General features: G+C 40.0%; 1 protein-coding gene across 1 annotated transcript in view; it reads right to left on the minus strand.

The window, feature by feature from the left end:
* Tmem232 (transmembrane protein 232) overlaps positions 1–22,188 on the minus strand; it is a 264,584-nt gene that overhangs the window by 236,928 nt on the left and 5,468 nt on the right. Inside the window, exon 2 of the mRNA XM_050153493.1 lies at positions 4,545–4,680. Within this exon, the coding sequence (XP_050009450.1) occupies positions 4,545–4,663 (119 nt within the window). The 5' untranslated portion in view covers positions 4,664–4,680. The remainder of the gene's footprint in view (positions 1–4,544; positions 4,681–22,188) is intronic.

Raw genomic sequence — 22,188 nt, forward strand, 5'->3', positions numbered from 1 at the left:
AAAAAAAAAAAAAAAAAAGAAAGAAAAAAGAAAGGACAGACCTTCAGGGAAAAGTAGAGGAATCAGGGATAGGGAAGGAATTGAGAGGAGGAAATACGGGGTAGGCTGGATCTAAATATATTATATACATGTATAAATAATAATATATTTAATTCAACAAGAAAAGACACCCATGTACTTCATCCTTTTCATTTCTCCCATTATTCACTGAAAGCAAAATGACAAAACTGACAGATTCATACGTGAATGATTTTCCAAAACTACTGATACACATATCCACAGGACAGAGAACCCAGAAATATCTTCGTGTGCTTACAGTCAAATGATTTTTCACAAAGATACCAAGAACATAAACTGAAGAAACAACAGATTCTCCATAAACAGCACTGGGAAAACTGGACACCCATATGCCAAAGATAAAAGTTGACCGCAAACACAGAACTAAAATCAAAATAGATCAAAGAACTAAATGCAGTACTTTGTGAGATACTGGGAGAAAATATGGAGGAAACACTGGTATACACAAAGACTTTTTGGATGACATCCCAAAAACACAGACAACAAAAGCAGTAGAGATGAAATGATTACAAATTGACGCAACAAAGAAATGAATTAGAAGCTGGAAGAAGAGCCGGGACACAGGGATAAGAGATTTGCAAAAGAGACATTTGACCAGGGCGGATATGTGCAATGTGTAAGGAACACAAACAGCTCAACAATAGTAAAACTAGGCAACAACAAGATGGAGAGATGATCTGGATAGATATTCATTTTTTAAGAAAGGAAGAAACATAAATAGCCAACAAATTTGAAGAAAGAATTCTCAGCATCACTAATAATCAGGTAAATAGAAATCCCAACCATAATAATATGCCACTTTACCCTGACAAGATGGGAATGTTTGGGGGCAAAAAAAAAAATCAGTGAAATATGAAGAAAAGTAAACTATTTTCACTGTGGGTGAATGTAGAAACTGGAATAGTCATTATTGAAAGAGTGTCAATATTCTTAGAAACAAAGAAATAAGAGAGAACTAAGCTAAAAATAGAACTATCAGATAACCCAGCAGTTCCAGGAGCCAAAGGAAGACCCACTTTAGAATAAATAAATAAAGAAAATATGATATGAGCACACAGTGGAATGTTAGTCTGCCATAAAAAGAATAAAATCCTGTCGTTTTCAGCAACACAATGTAGCTAAGGGACATTGTGCTAATTGGAGTAATATTTTATATTTTATAAATTTATATACTTTATAAATATTCTTTGAAGTATCTTTTCAGTTATATGTAGAAGCCAACATAGTTTGTCTCCTTGAATACGAGAGTGATCATCAAGTCTATAATGGGGGAAAGGAAGGGAATAGAGAAAGATACTATCAGGTACCAATCAACAAAGAGATGGAATAAATTCTAGTGCAATACAGAATAGTAAGGTAAGTATCGCTTTAAAAATTCTGTACCTCAGAAACGTCATAAACGATTCAAGGGCTACCTGCACAAAGAAATAAGGAGCGTTCAGATTTGAACATTACTTGCGCTTCACAAGTATAAAGCTATCACAACATACAGTAGGTATATAATATCAATTAAAGCAAAATTTACATATTAAATACATGTGACTTTTCCGTTGCGCATAAGGTAACCTGATGCCACGAGGAACCATCTGATGGAATCAGGAATATCACTTCTCAGAAATAAACCCACAGAAGCATAATGGAAATAACAGCCAAGGAGAAAACGCAGTAAGACAAGGAGCTTTCTCATTTTCTTTCCATCAGAAGGCATTATGCTGGAGAACACTAAAATTTAGACCGTTCAAGTAGAAAATTAGGTGTTAGGAACGGGGGATAAGTCAGAGTATACTGTTGGTCGGTAATACATATAAACATCTCTTTTCTATATATTTGAATGTGTGAGAACCCAGAAAAAAAAAATGGCTGTAAGAGGTAAATATTCTCTACTAATACAACTGGTTCAAAGCCCGAAAGTGGATGTCTTGTTCTGTCAAGTAATCACTAAGTTGTCTGGAAAGAGAAGAAAAAAGAACTGGGACTGTAGAGCATTGCTAGGAGCTTTGTTACAGAGACATTAATGTTGCAACCAACCTAGAAACACATTTGCAAAGGGCAGGAGTTCAACTGATAGAAAGTGGCAAAACTGTTGTAATCAAGACAAACATTTATTTTTCCCATAGAAGACCCAAGCTATGCCATCTAGGTCGGAGTGTCTGTGTAGGAGGTCCACACTTTGTTTTCTTGCCACTTTGCTGTCCTCAACACACATCTTCCATTCTGTGGCTCAAGGCATCTGCTCTAGCTGCCACGGTCACATCCTAATCCCCACTTAAAGGGAGCAACAAAATTAAACGATAACAAAACTTCTCCTAACATGGCACTTCCGGGGATCACATCCACAGTCACGTTAACAGCAAGGAGATCTGAGCGATGCGTGCTTTAACGCTTCACTGTGTATCCTACGAGAAATTCTATTAATGTGAGCAAATGGGAAAACAGATCTAGGTCAGGGGCCATTGGCATAAGTTGAGTAGGAGGTCCTGTCAGTTGTCACCAGCATGATCTGTTCTCAGATTATCGTTTTTGCTACCTAAGGCTACTTTCCAATTGTATCACCATCCAGGTAAATGATGGTGACCATGGAGGGAAAAGCATATACTTCATTACCCTAGCACGCTTCTGTGATCTTGACGATGTCAGTTTGGAAAGAGTGAAAAGGGAAAACTGGGACACAATGTGCTTGCTTCTACAGCTGAAAAGTTTAATGATTTTCTGAATGTGTTGGGGATATGGATTTGTGAGATGAGACTACAAGAGAGTATCTCAGATCTGGAGAAAAGCTAAAGAACAGCCGTTTCAAATTGAATCCAATAGGTACAATTGGTATTGAGCACTTATTGAGATCTTAAGTTAACTGAAGTTTAATTCTGGTCACCAATAAACTAGACATGCATGAGATGTATAAATAACAAGTTAGTGAGATACATATTAAGTTAGAAACATCAAGTTTTTTGTGAACCTCCTTTAAATATGACAAAATAATTTTATTTTTTTTCTTGCAACTATTTCCAATATCTTCTGTTGTTATATGCACTTCATTTATTTGGCCATTCCTATATTAAGCACTGGGAAACTTGCACTTTTAAATGTAATCATATTCATACAAATGACTTTTTTCTGCTGGCTGGGTTTCTAAGAGTAAAAAAATTACTAAGTCAGCATCACTCGGGCCTACTGTTTCCATTTCCAGTGTCTTTGATGGTTAAGATACACGGATCATTTTTACTTACTTATCTGATAGATAGACATATATACATATATATGTATATATATTAGTACAATACTGACTATATCACTATGAGGTTTTGATAGATAATAACTTGTCCTGCCTCCCCTCATTTTTATACAGATTAGTATGATTTTAGAACAAAACCAGAACCACAACAACTGAAAAAATTAAATAAACATAGGAAAAAGTCACTTCTTGTGATTATAAAGTCTGAGCAACAGCTCTCTTTCCTAGACTGTGCTTGCATTCACTTCAGAAACATCCCAATAAATTTAAAATGGGAAAATTCTATTCTGTCTCAATTTAAAAGCAAAAAACTAAAAGTAACTAAAATAGCCATTATTAAAGGTTTTTGCTCATGCATTTCATGAATCTGGTAGCAATTTAAATTATATGAAAATATAGAAAATGTTTATTTCAAATAAAATATGTATAGTTCATAACTTTTTGCAATATATGCTAACTTAATACATGAAACTAATTGGAAAATATTAATCTTTCACATTTTTATCTCCAGTTACAAAGCTGTGGGGTTTTTTATAATTTCACAATTTTTTAATTATTATTTTCTCATCTATCACATCCTGACTGAAGTTTTCCCTCCCTCCTCTCATCCCAGTCCCTTCCCCATACCTCCTCCCCCAACATCCAGTCCTTCTCCACTCCCCTTCAGAAAAAGGCAGGCCTCCAGGGGATATCGGCCAAACATGGCATTTCAAGATGCAATAATAATAATAATAGGTATCTCTCCATCTAATCTACATGGGAAGTAGAAAAAGACAAGATCTCCTGAGTAAACTGGAAGCATGGGGATCATGGGAAAGAGTAGAAAGGGAGTGGGGAGAAAGGAAGGGGAGCGGAGAAAAATATACAGCTCAATAAAATCAATTTAAAAGATATTAAAAAAAAAATAGGTACCTCCCAATGTATTAAGGCTAGATGAGGCAGCCCAGTAGGAGGAAAAGAGTCTCAAAAACAGGCAAAAGAGTCAGAGACAGCCCTGCTTCCACTGTGAGGAGTCTCACAAGATGACCAAGATTCACATTCATCAATATCACTGTTGACACTGCCTGGAGCATCAGGAACCAGAAAATAATGGCCCAGAGACCTGGGATAGAACCAAGCCAGACCAGAAAAGAAAAAAAAAAAAAAGGGCAAATTTCATAGTTTCTTAAACTTTCAAAATTACCTATAATGAATTAGAGCCCCAACATAAAATAGCATAAAATCTCAAACTTACCTTGGTTTGTGACCCTTCTTTCTGTTTGCACTTTCAGAATTAGATTTCAAGAGTTCTTCATGATAAGTGGAAGATATTACTCCAAACTTATTGATCACAGGTGACTTGTGAACCGGCATAGTTACAGATCAGAAACCTGGAAAAAATGCAAATTCTCAATTAAAATACAATATAATACAAATTAACCAATCATGTGCAAAACTTATACAATGTATCAAGAAGGAAACCAGGCATACTGGGGGATGATTTAAACTGACTTGTAGGAGCCAAATCTAACAGGCCCAAACCCAATGTTTTATATTACGTCACTATGCAAGCTTATCCATTCACATGATTTGTGTCTGTTATAATGGAAGTCTTCTTTGCAAAACCACTTCTGGAATAGCACAGCTGGCTAGGAGAGTGGGCTACCCAAGGCCAGTGGGTTTGCTTCACTGCTCTGTGCTGGATTCTTCGTGTAAGCAGGGAGAGCGGCTCTGTCCTGGGTCTAAGAAGGAAGCAGCGTGGAATACATCAGTTGTTCACAACAGGAACTAGCATATAGCAGGGTTTTTGCTAAATGCTGGTGACTGTTCGTAAAACATCATGCTTACTGGGGTTTTTTGAGACAATGTGTTAGCATCTGTTTATATATCCTGCTTTTTGATCATTGGGGTTATGCTTTTTCATCTATCCCTACTACCCATGTTTTGCTTCCTTTTGAAAAATACCTGAGCGTATTTTTATGGATGTATAAACAAATTGGGGACACACTATTTATGTTTAGTGGAATATCTAATGCAAAAAAAAATGAGAGGAAAGAAATAGGTCAATCACATTTATACTGAACTATTTTTCATTTCTAAGATAACTTCTAAGACAAATTCAAAAGCTAATCCTTCATATCATTTAATAGTTTGACAGAAAACAAAGTACATGAAAATAGAGTAACTGAAGGCATTCCTTCTAAAACCGTGGACAGTTATAAACAAGAGGATGTTCTTAGGTCTAACAAAAACAGAGTGGACAGTCTAATAAATGCTGCAAAGTCTCAGGACAAGACTGGAAGAGAGTCACAGAACGAGGGACTGTAGGAGAGAGAGGAGTTTAATTAAAACTGTGTCCTTCGGCTGAGAAGTGCAACCTGCTTGAGGCTGCTCTCAAAGAAGCCTGGAGATTAGACTTCACTTGCCTCCAGCTCCGGTCCCATCATCCGCTTGTGCTTCTGGTTAGCCAAGCCAAATTGGAGCAGAAGGCACAGCACACGGCACAGGATGGAGACGAATGGGAAGCAGCACTGGGGTGGGGGGGGGGGCTGATGCGACAGTATCTGGCACAAAATGATTGACAAACATGAACTGAGGTCTCCTATTGCTATCGCTATATGGCAAGGCTTGCTTCTAACCATCCTAAGTCAGCAGACTTGCGGAGCAACTTGGGGTGATGTCATCAAGAATGAGGTTCAATTTAGTGTAGAATACAAGCTACTCCAAGCAGAATTCATGTGTTGGGAGTATATTCTATTTGACAGCTACCAATATTAAAATTGGGCATTTCCACCTTAAAAGACACCCAGTTAAAAAAAAAATTCAAATTCATATCAACCCGAATATGATTTTCACAGACAGCCCACAAGCGGAAATAAGCAGCTGAGTTCATCTGATAAATCTAATAAACGCTGCAAAGATGACAAGGTTTTAACGTGATACAAAATTATTGAGATGGTATGTTCAAGTAACCTACATAACGATTATCTCCCAAAGAAGGCAGAGCACACCCCCTCCTGCCCCAGAAGCTCATGAGTTAGCCCATTAGTGGAATATTGAGGATACCCAAAACACAGCTGAGATGCCCAAGCTAAAATATGCTGTATTTAGATTCATTAACAGATGGACAGGAAACGGTACAGGGAGAAAAAGTGTTCGAAGGGTGGGGTCTCTGGGACTGCATTTTGAGTTTATTGTCTCAGCTTCGCACAGTGTTAATTGTGGTTTTAAGGTTTCAGGAAGCCAGTGCCTAGTTGGTTTACAGCGTGGAAACGACTGCTCTAAGATCCTTACATAGTGTCAGATGCCTCCGGAAAAGAACAGAGGAGAAACATCACATTTTTGTTGAAAATTTGCAAATGCGACTGACCCTTGGTAATTCTGGAAACTGGATCCATCAGGCACCGGTTTATAAACTAGGTAAGCAATGTCGGCCTCTTTTTTGTTTTTTGGGTTTTTTTTTTTTCGAGATAGGGTTTCTCTGTGGCTTTGGAGCCTGTCGTGGAACTAGCTCTGTAGACCAGGTTGGTCTCGAACTCACAGAGATCCGCCTGCCTCTGCCTCCCGAGTGCTGGGATTAAAGGCGTGCGCCACCATCGCCCGACTGTCGGCCTCTTTTTTTAAGTGTTTCTTATCAAATTTTCAGTACAGCTACAAATGTGAAGGCATCAGTAGAGGAATTACGAGTGTTTCAGTTTCTGTGTTTTCAACAGGACACTGTTGCATTGTGTGGTATTTTGAGATTAGTTTTTCTTTCTAAGTTTTTTTCAACTAAACTACCTTTTAATACGTTCAATGATTTTTTAACTTACATAAACTCTTGTTCTCATTTTGGCATAACCAGCAAAGCAAAATTTAAATATGATTTTAATAAATTTGTTCTCATTTACTCATGACATATAGACCTCACAGGACTATTTTTGTCAAGAAAACACAAAGCATTTGGGACCATGGCAAAAGTCATATGTCAAATATGTTAGTGTGTTTTCAAATCAGAACAATTTTTTTTCCTTTTCAAACTTTGATTTTTAAGAGAAAAGGGTCTTTTATACCACAGGCTGGACTTTAAATTCATTCTGTAGTTGAGGTTGACCTTGAACTTTGGATCAGTGTGTCACCAGCCTGATTTCTGGCACTGGGGTTGAATGAACCCATGCTTTTTGCCCACTAGGTAACACGCTACCAATGTCTGTCTTGTATCATATTGAGTTGGATGTTTCTAGACTACCAAAACAAAAGTCTGTTCTTTTTGAATACATACTGTGTAAGGAAGAAATAAATATACTCCTTAAATGCCACCTACATTAAAAAAAAAAGTTCAAAGTTGAACGAATTTTGAAAGGAAGCATTAAGTTTAAAAGTCAGCAGGAGCCTTGAATCGTCGTTGTATTTCTTAAGGGGGCACTGTTACTTAGCCTCTTAAAATGCACTCGGTTTTGAAAGCAATCATTAAGGACTACACCAAAGCTGTTTCCGTGTAAAAGGTTGATTCTGCCACAGACATAAACTCACAAAATGCCTTCCAATAGCGCCATGTCCTGATGTGTTTAGCATTGGTTGACAATATAGGGACATGGTCATAGAAGAAATAAATCCAGTAGATGTCTTCATTGCAGCTTGATAAATGCGCAGTATTGCTTACACTGGTAATTGTTGTGCTACTTTGTAATCTGAACAGAATGGCTAGTTAAAGGTAGAATTATTGGGGCCAGTGAGATTGCTCAGAAGGTAGAGAGACTTGCTGCAAAACCTGAGTTGGATCCTCAGGTCCTACGTGGTAGAAAGAGAGAATCAGTTCTTGGAAGTTTTCCTCTGACTTCCACACGCATGCAACAGTGCACATGTGAAACACACACACACACACACACACACACACACACGGCAGCATTCTTGAAAGGAGCTGATAAATGAGGCAGATTAAAGTCTCATGCAACAGCCAACTTTATTCAGAACATCAGACTATTTATACCCTGAGTGTTAAGAAGAGCCATATCTAAAATCTATAATAATAATATCTATTCTCACCACTACCAACATCCAGATAGAAACTATGTTCTTTGAGGATACTAGGCAGCATTCATCAACAAAAAGAATTTCTCCAAATGGAAGGAGGTATTCTTTTAATATAACCCTCTGTACAATAAAAAGAAAAGTCACGGGAATAAAGTGTACAATCACAAGGAAAAGCCACAGACAAGTAAGCTGCATGAATCAAAACCATGTTTTTCCATGGAAGCACATAAACAATTATAGTAGCCAGTTGTAATGAATGATCTGAAGTAAAGTCTCAGCACTACCCCTGAGAGGAGCGTGAGGGCATAAGCCAGAACGACGCCTTGTTTCTGAAGAAACTCAAGTCACAAGGCTCTATCCTGTCTTGTTTTCTTAGACAGGATAGACAGTCCTCACAAGCACTCAGAATTCTCCTTGTACAACTTTTGGACCATGTTCTAACAATAAATAAATAAATCTATTTAAAAAAATCAGTGGTGGCGCACGCCTTTAATCCCAGCACTCGGGAGGCAGAGGCAGGCAGGTCTCTGTGAGTTTGAGGTCAGCCTGGTCTACAAGAGCTAGTTCCAGGGCAGACTCCAAAACTACAGAAAAACCATGTCTCGAAAAACCAATAATAATAACAATAATAATAATAATTTGTGTGCAAGTAAAATTAGCAGTGAACTACCTAAAACTAAGAGAGATAGCATTTCTTTCTAGAGAAATTGTTAAAATTAAGAAACTAGCAATGACAAACTGTGATCCTGTGATCTAGGAAGGAGAGTCTGTCAGAGATGGGAAATAATTCAGAAAAGCAAAGAACTGAACAAACATCTTTTAAAAATGAAGCCAGGTGACTTTAGTCCTACAGTTTGATTTCTGGCCTTGGCCAACCATGTGGCTGGCTTTGGATTGCATCCCTCACCAAATGCACCATCCAGGCGAGGCTGTGGCTCATCTGCCATCTTCTCTCCCAGCTCTACACTGTTTGTGTATTTATCTTGTTAAAATATCCCATCTACTGGGCACACGTATATCTGCGGATAGTCAAGAAGATGACTTCTCTCTACACTGTGTTCTCTACAGTATGGTGAGAAACTTAGAAGCCTGTTCTCTATCATTAGCCTTACTGACAGAGCAAGTTGGCCAGACATAATGTGTCCTTCTGGACAGATCACAAAGGGAACTTTCACAGATTTTACTTATGAAATGGCAGGTGTCTGACCTTGGTAGGATCTAAGCCCTTCAAGGGATTAAGGGCAAATTAGCACAATATTGCAGGTATCTGGCCTTGTTATATCATATTCCTTCAAGAGATCAATGGCACCTATGCTGTGCTAAGCTTCCTTCACGGGCACCTCCCTGCTCTGACTCGAAATAGCAATTAACACTTTGTACCAGCTTTTGATGAAATATTTTAGATTCAGTAGACCAACTGTTTGTGTTTAGGGCCTGAGATTCAGGTGATAAGAAGGCTGCTGACTAACCATGTCAGATATTAATAATCACACTTAAGACATGTAAAACAGTACACGTAGTCTTGGTCTCTTCCTTAAGGTTTCTCTTTGGTTTAGTTTCTTTCCTTTGTAACCTTTGTAGCTGTCCCTTTAAGAGACAAGCTAACTTTTGCAACCTGCAGCTGCTGCCAGTCACCAATTAAGCTGACCAAGTCTTTGCCTTGCAGGGTTTTTGCAATGGCAAAATTTTTGGGAATTTGTAATGGGAGAGAAATAAGTTGAAGAAGAGGAAAGAATGTAGAAGGATAAAAATGTAAGAAAATGAAGAAGGAGGAGAAGGAGAAGAGAAAAAAGAGAATGTGAAATAATATTTCTAACAGAGAATTGGGAATCAGCATTAGAACTGAAGCAGAATTAGAGCTAAGAAATTACAGACAATTGGGACAATAAAATTATAATTTAAACAGAACAATCAAAGAGCATGACTAGAACAGCATGGTGTGAGTTCATTCCATAAAGACAGTTTCTTCACTGCGCTGTGGCCTCCGACCTGAACTCTGGGAGGTAGTTTTGTGAGCTTGACTCACAAGCTGTCAATAATTACTTGTTGTTCTGTGTTAGTTACTCTTCTCGCTGCTGTGACAACATGCCTTACAAAGTGACATAAGGAAAACAGATTTCTTTTGGCTCACAGTTCGAGGGTGCTAGCATAGTGTGGCTAGCAGGGCAGCAGGAGTGTGAGGCAGCTGGCTATACTGCATTGACATCTATGGGAAAAGGAGAGATGAACACGGCAGCTCCACTCCCCTCTGCCTTCCATGACTGTCTGGTACTTCAGTCCATGAAATGGTGCTGCCTACATTTACACTAGATCTTCCCAATTCAATTACCCTCCCTAGAAAATCCACACAGACATGCCCAGGGTCTGGTAATCATGGTGCTTCTAAATCTCATTGGCAATAACAATTAAACTAAATTAAATTAAATGTACTTTGTCACATTAAGAAGGTGGATGTTTAAATTCACAATGTTTGTGTGTGTGTGTGTGTACATATGGCGTTCTTGTTTAATAATGATTTTATATTTTGAGAGCAGCTTTAAGCTCACAGAAAATGAGAAGAAAATATAGAATCTGATATGCAGGCTTCGTCCATACTTGTACAGCCCACTTCATTCTGCATATCCTTGTAAGGTGAGCATATCAGTTACAATTGCTGAATCTACATTGAGGCATCATTCAGTCTACTGACTACACTCAAGCCACTCATGTACATTTTACAGGTCTGGACTAATTTATGAGGATGGCCATCTGTCCTAGTGCCCCACGTAAGTGTTTCCACTCTGTTGAAAGTCCTCCTTGCCCAGCCTGTTCATCCATTTGTCTCTCTCACTCTTTCGCCTCTACAACTAAGATGAGATTTCACCTTGTACAACTGGAATTGTACAGAAATTGTTGTTCATAGTTCCCACAGTTTTTACATTGTCATTGTCTTAGTTCTGACCGTTCTGATAAGTGTTAGTATATTCATTGTTTTAATTTGTATTTCCATGATTGCATGTCACTGGGTTGTCTTCATGCTTTATCTCTTGGATATTGGATATCTATTGCATATACATATCCTCTTTAGTGAGGTGTCTGTGAAGGGTTTTGTGCCATTTCATAATTAGTTGGGCCTTCTCTTAATATTTAATCAAAAGACTTCTTTGTATGTGTCTCATAGCATTCCTTATTGAATGTAACTTTTGGAAATATTTTCTTCTAGTCCATCCTTGTCTCCTCATGCCAAGCAGTATCTAAAAGTTACTGCCATACTCGGGGTTGTGTATGTTTTCTTCCGCATATAAACTAAGTGATGAAACATATGTCCCCAATCACTTTTTAAATGCATTATTTAAACAATAATTTCATCAAGCACATTAATTCTAAAATGAACACACTGGCATTATCCTGGTTCCCATACGCAGAGCAGGGTCCTCCAAAGGCCACAGGACTTTAAGGAAAGATGAAAGAGAGAAAACAGATTCACCTGGAGAGTTTTCACAATCAACTCAGCTGATCTGCTTTTCCTCAAAGGTTGGAGGGTAAAGGACTAACCTAGAAAGAGGGGTAGGGAGAAAAGAGGTAAGGAAAGCTGGAAGAGGGAACAGGGGGCGGAGAGCAGGGGTAGCTTCAAACTATGCAAATTCTGGCCTCACCTCCTAGCTCCTGCAGGAAAGTGGCAGAAACCAGGAAAGGTGTGCAACAGCTTATCAGAGTAGAGGATGACAGAATGCTGTCCCTCATTGACTGAAAAAGGCTTCTGGTCTGGCAGTTTTTCAAGCATGGGAAATTAAAGATTGGATTCAGTGAGTCCCATAAGGACTGGAGACCTGGAAGGAGTGTAAAGGACCCACATCTTACATCTCTGTCTCCTGTGCAGTCCTCAGTAAGAGGATCGGGAAAGCAGTCAGATGCCAAGGAGCCTGGGGACCTGGCTCCTGTACCCTTCTTTCCAACTGTCATCAAAGTTTCATTTTACTTATAAAATGGATGATAATATCTAATGAGAGTTATATGTAGATTCAATAAGGTGAAATACTTGGAATGTATTACACATGTATGTGTGTATGTTTGTATGTTATACATGTATGTGTATATGTTATGTATATATGCATATGTGTGTATGTATGAATATTTGTGTGTGTACATATGTATGTATGCATGAGAGGTACAACAGACAACCAGAACAGTTAAGAGGAAATCATCCGCAAAAGTGTAGACAACATTTTGAACAGCATGGTACGCTTAAAATGGGACTATATAGAATACATTTAACCATTAGAGGGTATACATTCTCTCTGAGTACAGTTTCTAAAACACTGATCCCATTTTATTCCACAGTGAAGGCTTTGACAACTGCAGAGTAGAGAATCTGTAGAGTAATTAGGTTCCTTGACATCAAAATACAACTAAATTATAGTCTAAAAAAATTAATTAGTCCGCCATGTATAGGGAAATAAAAATTATAAATCATATGTAGATCAAAAATTAAATACTAGCAAGACTTCTAGAATACTTAGAACTAAATAGCAAAATCATTACATGTAACACATTGGTGTGTGGCAAATGACACTCCAGGAGAAGTATCAGAAAAGTCAGATAAGATTATGGAGTATGGTTAAGGGGAAAGGGCAGGAGAGATTGTCGGACTAGTTTGTCTGTACTTGGAGGGAGGCATGTGGAATGAGAAAATGCAGGTAGCAGAAACACAAAAGAAACAGGCATAGGATAGATTCGGGAAGACTGCCAGTGAATACTGCAGCCTCGAGTTTATTTTTCATAGTCCTCTTATCCCCTAAGCCAAAGGGGAGGGCAAAAAGACTTTTCATCATGATACAAGGAGCAAACAAGAGTTCCAAACACTGAGGAGCAAAACATTCAGTAGCTACTCCTTAGGCCAAAACATCTTCCAAACACTGAGGAGCAAAACATTCAGTAGCTACACCTTAGGCCAAAACATCTTGTTGTTTGACCTTGAAGGAGCAACAATAGACTCGAACTCTCTGACCTTATGTCAAGATGGAGCAACGCCCATGTGGGAGCCCATAACAGAGATAGCTCAGAGGTTAAGAGCACTGCCTGCTCTTCCAGAGTTCCTGAGTTCAACTCCCTGCAACCACATGGTGGCTCACAACCATCCATAGTGGAATCTGATGCCCTCTTCTGGCATAAAGTCATACATGCAGATAGAGAACTCACATACATAAAACAAATAAATCTTTTTTAAAAAATAAAGGATGAAAAATAGCAAAATGTAGCCCAGAAAAGTAGAGATTGAGAGGATTTTAAACAACAAACATAAATGATACATTAAAAAAAATTGAGAGAGAATTTTTTTAAAAGCCAAGACACTCAAAATAATATTCTTTAGGAAAATTAAGAGTTAAACTATAATGGAAATCTTTTTCTAACTACAACAGCTAGCTGTAAAGACAGCGCCACCTAGCTGTAAAGACAGTGCCACCTAACACATGTTGCGAGGTGTGGAACAACCGAACTTTCCTACAGCTTTAAACCCTTAGGAAACTGACTGGTGTGACATGACACCATGATCCAGAAAACTCATCTCAAAAGAAATGAAAACCTTGTCACAAACGCATTGAACAACAGCGTGTGTAGCAGGACGATTCGTCACAGGTCATCAGGAGAATGAAGAAAGAACTGGTCCAGATAACGGCGTTGTCCTCACTGGTAATAAACTCCTGCTGCATGAGCAGCGAAGCGTGGGTCTCACAAGCACTGACAGACGCCCAACATGACGGTCTACCACTGCCCTGGTTCCTCTCTAGCGCGGTGACAAAAACACCCTGCAAAAGCTTCTAGGGGTGAAGAGCTCACAATTCCAGGTAGCCCATCACTGTTGTAAGACACAAAACCCTTGTTCTGTAATAACAGATTCAGGAAACTAGTAAACACCAGAAGTTTTGGTTTGCCCATTCTAGAGAAGTGGGCATCAGCCAAGGGGAAAGGCAAAACTGACTGTCGTGGCCATTTGGTGTAAAATGGTTGATGGTGGCAGCACTCACTCACCTAGCACAGCCCCTTCCCAAATCCCACCCTCCAGGGGCTCCAGGCCCCTCCCTTTTCTGATATGAAGGTGCAGACTGGCAAATGGTGTGGCCATGACCCGGTAATGCGGAGTGCCTCTTCAGCCCTGTGCTCACGCATTAGTAGCCACCATCTTCTCCCCTGGAACTGGGGAGACCTAATATAGTAGGAGCCAAAGATCTAACAGGGGCTTGAAGTGTGCACTGTAGACATAAAGGAAGTACAAAACAGTATGCGCTGGACACACAAGTCCGCCAACTGTGCTTTATAACTAACACACACATTTAATTTTATAAAATAAGCAATTTTCCAGGCATAGTAAGTATAAACACAATTAATATGAAATAGCAATATTCATACTATTGAAATAAATGTTTTAAATAAAGATGATTTAGGAAGACTTGGATGGTATGGATAAAAAAATGATTAAAATTTAAACAGCAACTTCTTACATTTATGCCCTATCAATCACTTACTAACTCACTCACACAAATGCATATGAACTGATAGCAAGATGATAAAACCTTGCGCTGACATACTTACTTAATATCTTAAATTGCTTCTCCTCACCATAGGAAGCTGTTTAGCTTTATGCAAGCTGCTCATGAGATAGATGGCTTACAAATGAACTGCAGGAATGAATGTAATTGTCCATGAACTCTTATATAGGGCATATGTTATGTGACAGCACATTTTATTTATTTTCAATGATCAGTATACAATATTGAATAAAGAAAGATGCATATATAAACCAGAAATAAACATTACCTTTAATAACAGTATATTCAGCACTACCAAGAAGCGTCCGTGTTGTTCACTTTATGAAGTTATCATTAGGAAAGTCCATTTGGTGGACAAAGTAAAATTGCTAATGATGTTTGAGAGAAGCAAAGATGATTAAAATATGGCACCTTCCCCTAACAAATTATAACCTAGTGCAAAGGACACTGTATGGCAATGTGGCCACACTTGACAGTGCTGACTCCGTGATCATACTGCAGGCAGTGCTAAGGGAAAAACTGATCAAGAAAATTAAAAAAAAAAAAGTCACCACTACATTTTGCAAATGTACACGAACAACTAGAGAGTTGTCTATTTTGAATTCTTCCTTATGCCTTTCTCTTAGATTATTTGTCTGGTTTTGGTACTGAATTCTATAAATGTAAATATCATTATTATATGAACAAAATATCTAAAATGTGGAATAAAACTGATAACTCTGTCTGCAGCTACCTGGTATTCATGGAGGCCTTTTAGCAATCCTCACTTTTGTCATTTGGCCAAGCCTAAAAGGGTCTTAAAGGCATTCCTTGAAAAGCAGAGGAGCCACCGGAGAAAAGAGATTGATCAAAGAAATGACAATGAAAGAGGCCCTAAACTGAAGACACACAAAGTTTGGGTTTGAAAAGATCAAGCATAAAAGGCAAACTACAAAGGATGAGTGCAAATGACCAATGAACAATTGGAGTAATACAACTGTCCAAATAGAGAAATGGCTGGATTGTGGTTCTCTATGGCACCATGACTATTAGGACACTGGCTATAGAAATGTAAGAAACTGCATGTGGTAGAATATCTGAATGTCTTTGTGAGAAAAAAAAAGTCTGACTGACAAGGACATGGGTGAGTCCATAGGCCTTGTTTCTGAGCTCTAGAAAGTAGCGTAACTAAAGGAAGGAAACCCTCAAGTGTTAAGGACATTGAACACTAGTTGCCTAGGCTAGGGCCACAATGGTGCAGGATCAATGAGATGGTGATAGAAAAGGCTTCCACGTGTACAAAGGATCTAATGGTTTATCTGTAGATCAACAACAAAAAGTACAAATAACCACAGAAGCCCTTCCTTCCCAGTGATGACCTCTGCACAGTGACCTGAGATCCTGTAGACAACCTGGAAGAGAAGAAAACTTTCAAGTTTGTTCTTGACAGACAACCTCTCTAGAGACATCCCGTAAAAAGCAGCATTATTAATTCGCTTCCTCACCATGAGTGCTTGCTAATCTTTCTTGTCCATTTGACTAGGTTAGAGCCGCTTGGTAGGCACTTAAGGGAGCATCTGTGAAGTCATTTCCATCGTAGGGAAACTGAAGAGGGAAGCCCCGCCCTGCAGGGGCGTGAAACCAGACCATCAGCAAGAGGGGGAATGGACGGAAACGACACCTCTCTCTGCTTCCAGACTATGAACGCCAAGCCATATAGCCACAAGTACCCTGCTGCAATGCCTTCCCTGCCACAATGAGCTGACTGTGGCCTCTCCAACTGTGAGCCAAAAGAAGCACTTCCTTCTTTAAAGGCACTTCCGTCATGCATTTTGTCACAGCGATGAGGTTAGTAACAAACACATATCAATATGCAAATTCAGTGTAACATCGGCAGCAATGACATTTATGTTAAATAAATAAAAACATAAATGTCCCCTGACCTGTAAATTAGCAGCAGTTAAGACAGGCTCGAGAATCCAAGAACAGGACCAGTGAGACAGCTCTGTCAGTAAAGTGTTTGCTTGTAGAGGCACAAGGATGCTGATTTGGTGACCCGTTTCCCACCCTCAAATTCCTGTCAAAAAGTTGAGCATGATGTTTATGCTTGTTGTTTCAGTGCTGGTAGGTGGAGACAGGTGAATCTTTAGGACTCATCCACCAGCCGCACAGCCTTCTGGGCTAGTGGTAAACCCCTTCCCAAGAGCCTAGTCCCAATGGAAATATTTACAAAACACTACTGCACCTGAGGTTCAAGGAACACTGGAGCAAAGAAGGATGGAAAACTGGTATATCCTCTTAGGCAGCTCCCTGAAGCAACCTATGGCATGATTAAAAACTCATTGTGCTTACTTGAACTCAAATCTCCAGAAATCAAAGAGACAATTTACCTATGCTAAAGATTCTGCAAGGCCAAATGACCAAACTCCCCAGTCACGGAGTGAGTGGTTATAGACCAGGACCAAGCACCCCAGGCTGTTTTCAGTCTCTCTGAAAGCATTTGCTGCTCACCCTATGTCTGACCTAACAAGCTTGTGACTATCAAAGCCATGAAAATATATTCTTAGCAAACCACCAGCTTTCACTCATCCGCAGGCCAAGAATGTAACCAGGGAGCATCTCAACAATGGAACAGGGCTTCCCCCACTCTGCAAGAACTATACCTGGGATTCTCCAGCAAAGGGTTTGATAAATACTTTGTTCTGTCACTAATAACATTGCATGTAACCACTTCTCGAATAGAACATAATATATGGGGTAACCTGAATCCCCGTTCCTAGACCATGGTCACCCAAATTGGGATTAAGAAGAAACCATCTTTTATTCTGTTAGAGGCAAGAGCTGTTTGGGTGTTACAGTTTGTATACAAGGGGCTTTATCTGTGTTTGATCTGTGGCTGTCTAAAGCTTTACAGACTGTCTTTCCTAGAGCTAAGAAGCACCTGAATAGTTCAGTCTGTAGTGATCTCATTATTTCATTTCCCCGGTCATTTCTATTTAAATAACCTGGAATAACATAATTGTATATCACCACGCTTAGTGCAAATCTGCATATATTTTCCTGCAAACGTATTTAGGCATTTGATTTTAGAGTGCTGTCCCACACAGACTCCATGAGGGATATTCTGTAATTACTTTTTACGAATCGGAAGATTTAGGGATTTTAAATACCTAAGCCCCAAATTTTTAAATAAGCAGCTAAGAACTGTGTCTCCATTTGCATTTTGTTTTAACATGGCCTCTTCCTTCAAGCATGGCACGACCATCCTCCCATTGCCACACTAGAGCATAAACAGCCCTGACACAGAAGCCATGAAATAAGTACAATGATACAGAGATGGGTGATTGGCAATTCCTAGTGGAAAGAGAGGAAGAGGAGGATCACAGCCATTATCTCCTCCTGACCCCAGCAACTGCAGAGGATCTTGGGAGAGCCTACCGTACAGGAAGTAGGCAGTAAGGGGAAAGTGGATCTCTTCTGACGCAGCTCTCCTGAGGTTGCTCCCACGATGGAGTGGGATGCAGCTGCTTCATGTCAACCACGTTCCTGTTAGCCTGCCTTGCCCATGCACACTCCCGGAAGTAAACTCAATAAAATCACTGCTTCACAAGTTGGGCTCGGGTGGAACCGTCTATGATTGGCACCCTCAACTGCAGTGAATCAACACGTTCACATTTCCCCCAGGAAAAGTTATACAACATAGTTTCATAAAGATTTTTAAACAAAACGCGTTTGGAGAAGAAACACACAGGCTGTGATCCAGCTAGCTAATCCAACAATGGCGGGCTGTGAATGGAAAGCCCAAGGGGCCGGCAGTTGCTTAGTCTATGAGGCTGGATGTCGCAGCGTCTTCAGGATGTGATGGAGTCCTGCAGAAGCAAGCTCTGATGCCAATGAAGAGACGGGATTGCTAGCACCGAATAGAGCAAGCAGGCAAGGAGCAAAAGCTTCCTTGTCCTTAATATCGGCTTCCAGCAGAGGGTGTGGCCCAGATTAGATCTGGATGAACGTTTTGGATTAAGGCATGTTTTCCTACTTCAAATTAAGCAGAAATCGCTCACAGGTGTGCCCTCTACCTTGGGGTTTTAGTTCATTCCAGATGTAGTCAAGTTGACAACCAAGAGCAGCCATCACACTGAGTCCTTCTTGTTCTGCTTTGCAGCTCCTTTGAGCGTGTCTATTCTGATGTGTCTCCGTGGGAACTCCATGGCATCTATCCAGCAGAACTCACGGATACTTTGAAGCAAATTTGGGATGTTTTAATCCCTGGATTTGGGAGGTTTTGTTTTATTTTCATTTTTTCCTGCTTTTTTTCTCTTCTCCTTAGTGTTCTCATTAGATAAGTGTAAATGCGCTGAAAGGGGCCCACTTTTTAATTCCGGTCATATTTATTTTTCTCCAGTTTTCCTCTTGCTTTTTGGACTGCATCCTTACACACGCACTGACTGCAAGTCCACCAGTTCTCACAGTCTCGAGTTACTGCTAACTTTTCTAATAAAGTTTTCTTTTGGTTTGGTTTTTAGATTTACAAGTCCAATTTTTTTTTCATTTATTTCATCTGTTGTGTGTGTGTGTGTGTGTGTGTGTGTGTGTAATTTTCTGGCTTTATTGGTATTCTACATTTTGCTAAATACTTGCTTGAAGTTCTTCCATGATTTCTTTCAATATGGTTTCCATTAGGTCTCTGAAAAATACCTAATGGGCTCGTCACAGGATTAGGCTGCTAACTCTGACATCTTTAAGGAAACCGTAACACTTTTCCCTCCTCTAGATAAGTTGTATTTCCCTGATTCCTTGTGTGGTTTAAAATGTATATATTGAAAACTGACCATTTGGGGCAATACATTCTAGCAATTATAGGCACAGATTCTCAGATTCTTCTAGAAGTCTTTGCCTGGGTCTGTGTGCCTGGAAGTGTGTGTGTGTGTGTGTGTGTGTGTGTGTGTGTGCATGCCTGGGCATGTGTTCTGGTGCCTTGGCTAGGCTGTTTCAGTACATTCTTTTCCCTCTCAATATGAAGCTGTTGGCACCACTGTGCAGAAAGCACAGCCATGGCATGCACACGGCATCCCGGGGTAACAGTGGGTTTGGCTAACTCTCTTTGACTGTCTTTCCTTCCTCTCTCTATTCAACTATATGCCACACTCTGTGTTTGAGCCAACCCATTAGTCACCAGTAATTATCAGATGATCGTTTTATAACTTAAAAATATGTTCTACCGAACAAATTGCTCAGCAAAGTGATTGATGTAGTGCGATTTCTGCTACTGTGATAAAAACACTAGCCAAAAACAAAGCAGGGGAGGCAGAGGCTTATTTTCACTTACAGGACTCAGTACATCCTTGAGGACAGTCAAAGTAGAAACTCCATCAGGAGCTTGGAGCAGAATACATAAAGGAACCAGCTTGCTATCTGGCTCATGGGCTCATTGTGCTCAGCAAGCCTTTTTACACAGCCCAAAGCCTAGAGATGGTGTCGCCTGCAGTCTGTTGGTTCCTTCTACATCAGTCAATAATCAAAGCAGTCCTCGACAATCTGACAGGGACAATCCCTTGACTGAGACGCCCTTCTTCACATCAGTGCAGGCTGTGCCAAGTTTGAGAGTTGAAGCTAATTAGGACACTGATCCAATTAAATTTGGGGATAGGTTGTTTTAAGCCAGCTTTTGAGGTTTGTTCTAATGCTTTCATTCCCTAGTTATCATTAGTAGAGCAGCAATGAACATAAATGACCAGGTATCACTGGGTGGTGGCGTGTGCCTTTGACCCCAGCACTTGGAAGGCAGAGGCAGGCAGATCTCTGTGAATGGCATGATAGCCAGAGCTACCCTGTTTCAAAAAAAAAAAAAAAAAGAACAGTAACAAATGACCATGAATCTCTGAAGCAGGATGCAGAGTCCTTTTTATATATGCCCAAGAGTGGTATCTTTGTTAGAGTTTTTATTGCTATGAAACACAATGACCATGACCAATAAGTCAGTTGGAAAGGAAGAGAGTTTATATTTTTGTTTGTTTCTTTCTTTTAACTTGCTTTGCTATTGCTGTTCATCACTGAAGGAAGTTAGGACAGGAACTCAATCAAACAGGACAGGAACCTGGAGGCAGGAGCTGAAGCAGAGGCCATGGAGGGAAGTTGTTTACCGGCTTGCTCCTTGTAGCTTGCTTAGCCCTGCTTTCCTGTAGAACCCAGGACTAGCACCCCCAGGTGGCCCCACCCACCATGATCTGAGCCTTCCCCCAGCAACCACTGATTAAGAAAATGCCTTACAACTGGATCTAATGGACTTCTTCCTCTCAGCTGAAGCTCCCTCCTTTCCGATGGCTCTAGCTTGTGGGTCAAGTAGACACAGACTAGCCAGGACAGACGGTATAGCTGGGTCATATGAGAGATCACTTTCTAGCTTTTTGAGGTACCTTCACACTGATCTCCATGGTGACTATGCACTCCCATCAACAGTGACTAAATGTCCCCTCTCCCTACATCCAAGTCGGCATTCGTCCTCATTCTTTTTAGACTATTTTGACGAGAGTAAGAAATGAAGTTAGTTCCTTTAACAAAAGCGCCCCATATCTTCACATATCTCGACGCTTTCTCCCTGGCTAATATCCCCCAAGGCATTACTGTAGCAACTGAGGTTGAAAGCAGCTTCTAGCCATCTTGACTTGCCTCTCTTCTGGGATGAACTGGAATGAGGGATGTTGGGGCAGTGGTGTTCTTTATTGGATAAATGTTGGGTCTCCTTTCTGTAGGTGGGTGGGGTGAAAAATCCCCAACCTGTTGACCACATCATCAGAAATGTGACATCTAACTCAGATTGGAGGATCAGAAATACTAACAAACTGGTGGCCAGATACACCAGTTTTGATGAGGAGGGAACTCCAGAAAAAGGGATTCCAGTTTCCTGGTGAAGCTGACATGCCGTGCAGCTCACTCAAGTTCATCTTAGGGGAAGACGGATAATGGCTCATACACAGCTTTCTGTAAAAGTTCAGTATCGGTGCCTGCCCTTAACAAGTATGTTGTGCTTTGGTCCATTCGTTGATTTTTTTTTTCCAAATTAACCTTTTGCCCACCTTTCTTTCAATTAAATTTATAGCTTCCAAATTGCATCAGGTGAAGTTAGTTTCTGGACTACCGTACCAGCTCGGTGCTTCTCCTAACGACCCAGCACCCTGTGTGCATGTGTGCTCAACAACAGACACCTCATTTATAAACAATTTTCAAGATAAGCTCCAAAGCTAAATTGATGCAAGAACAAATCAGATTCAAACAGGCAAAAGCTAGGTAACAGAGTAGAACAGGATAAGGAAATAAGGTAAAGATGGAGGTAGATAAGTTTGTGCCACAAAATCACATTTATTCATTTGCCAGGGGTATACA

The sequence above is a fragment of the Alexandromys fortis genome, unplaced genomic scaffold, assembly GCF_014885135.2.
Source record: "Alexandromys fortis isolate MF-2015 unplaced genomic scaffold, M_Fortis_MF-2015_v1.1 scaffold_61, whole genome shotgun sequence".
Lineage (NCBI taxonomy): Eukaryota > Metazoa > Chordata > Mammalia > Rodentia > Cricetidae > Alexandromys > Alexandromys fortis.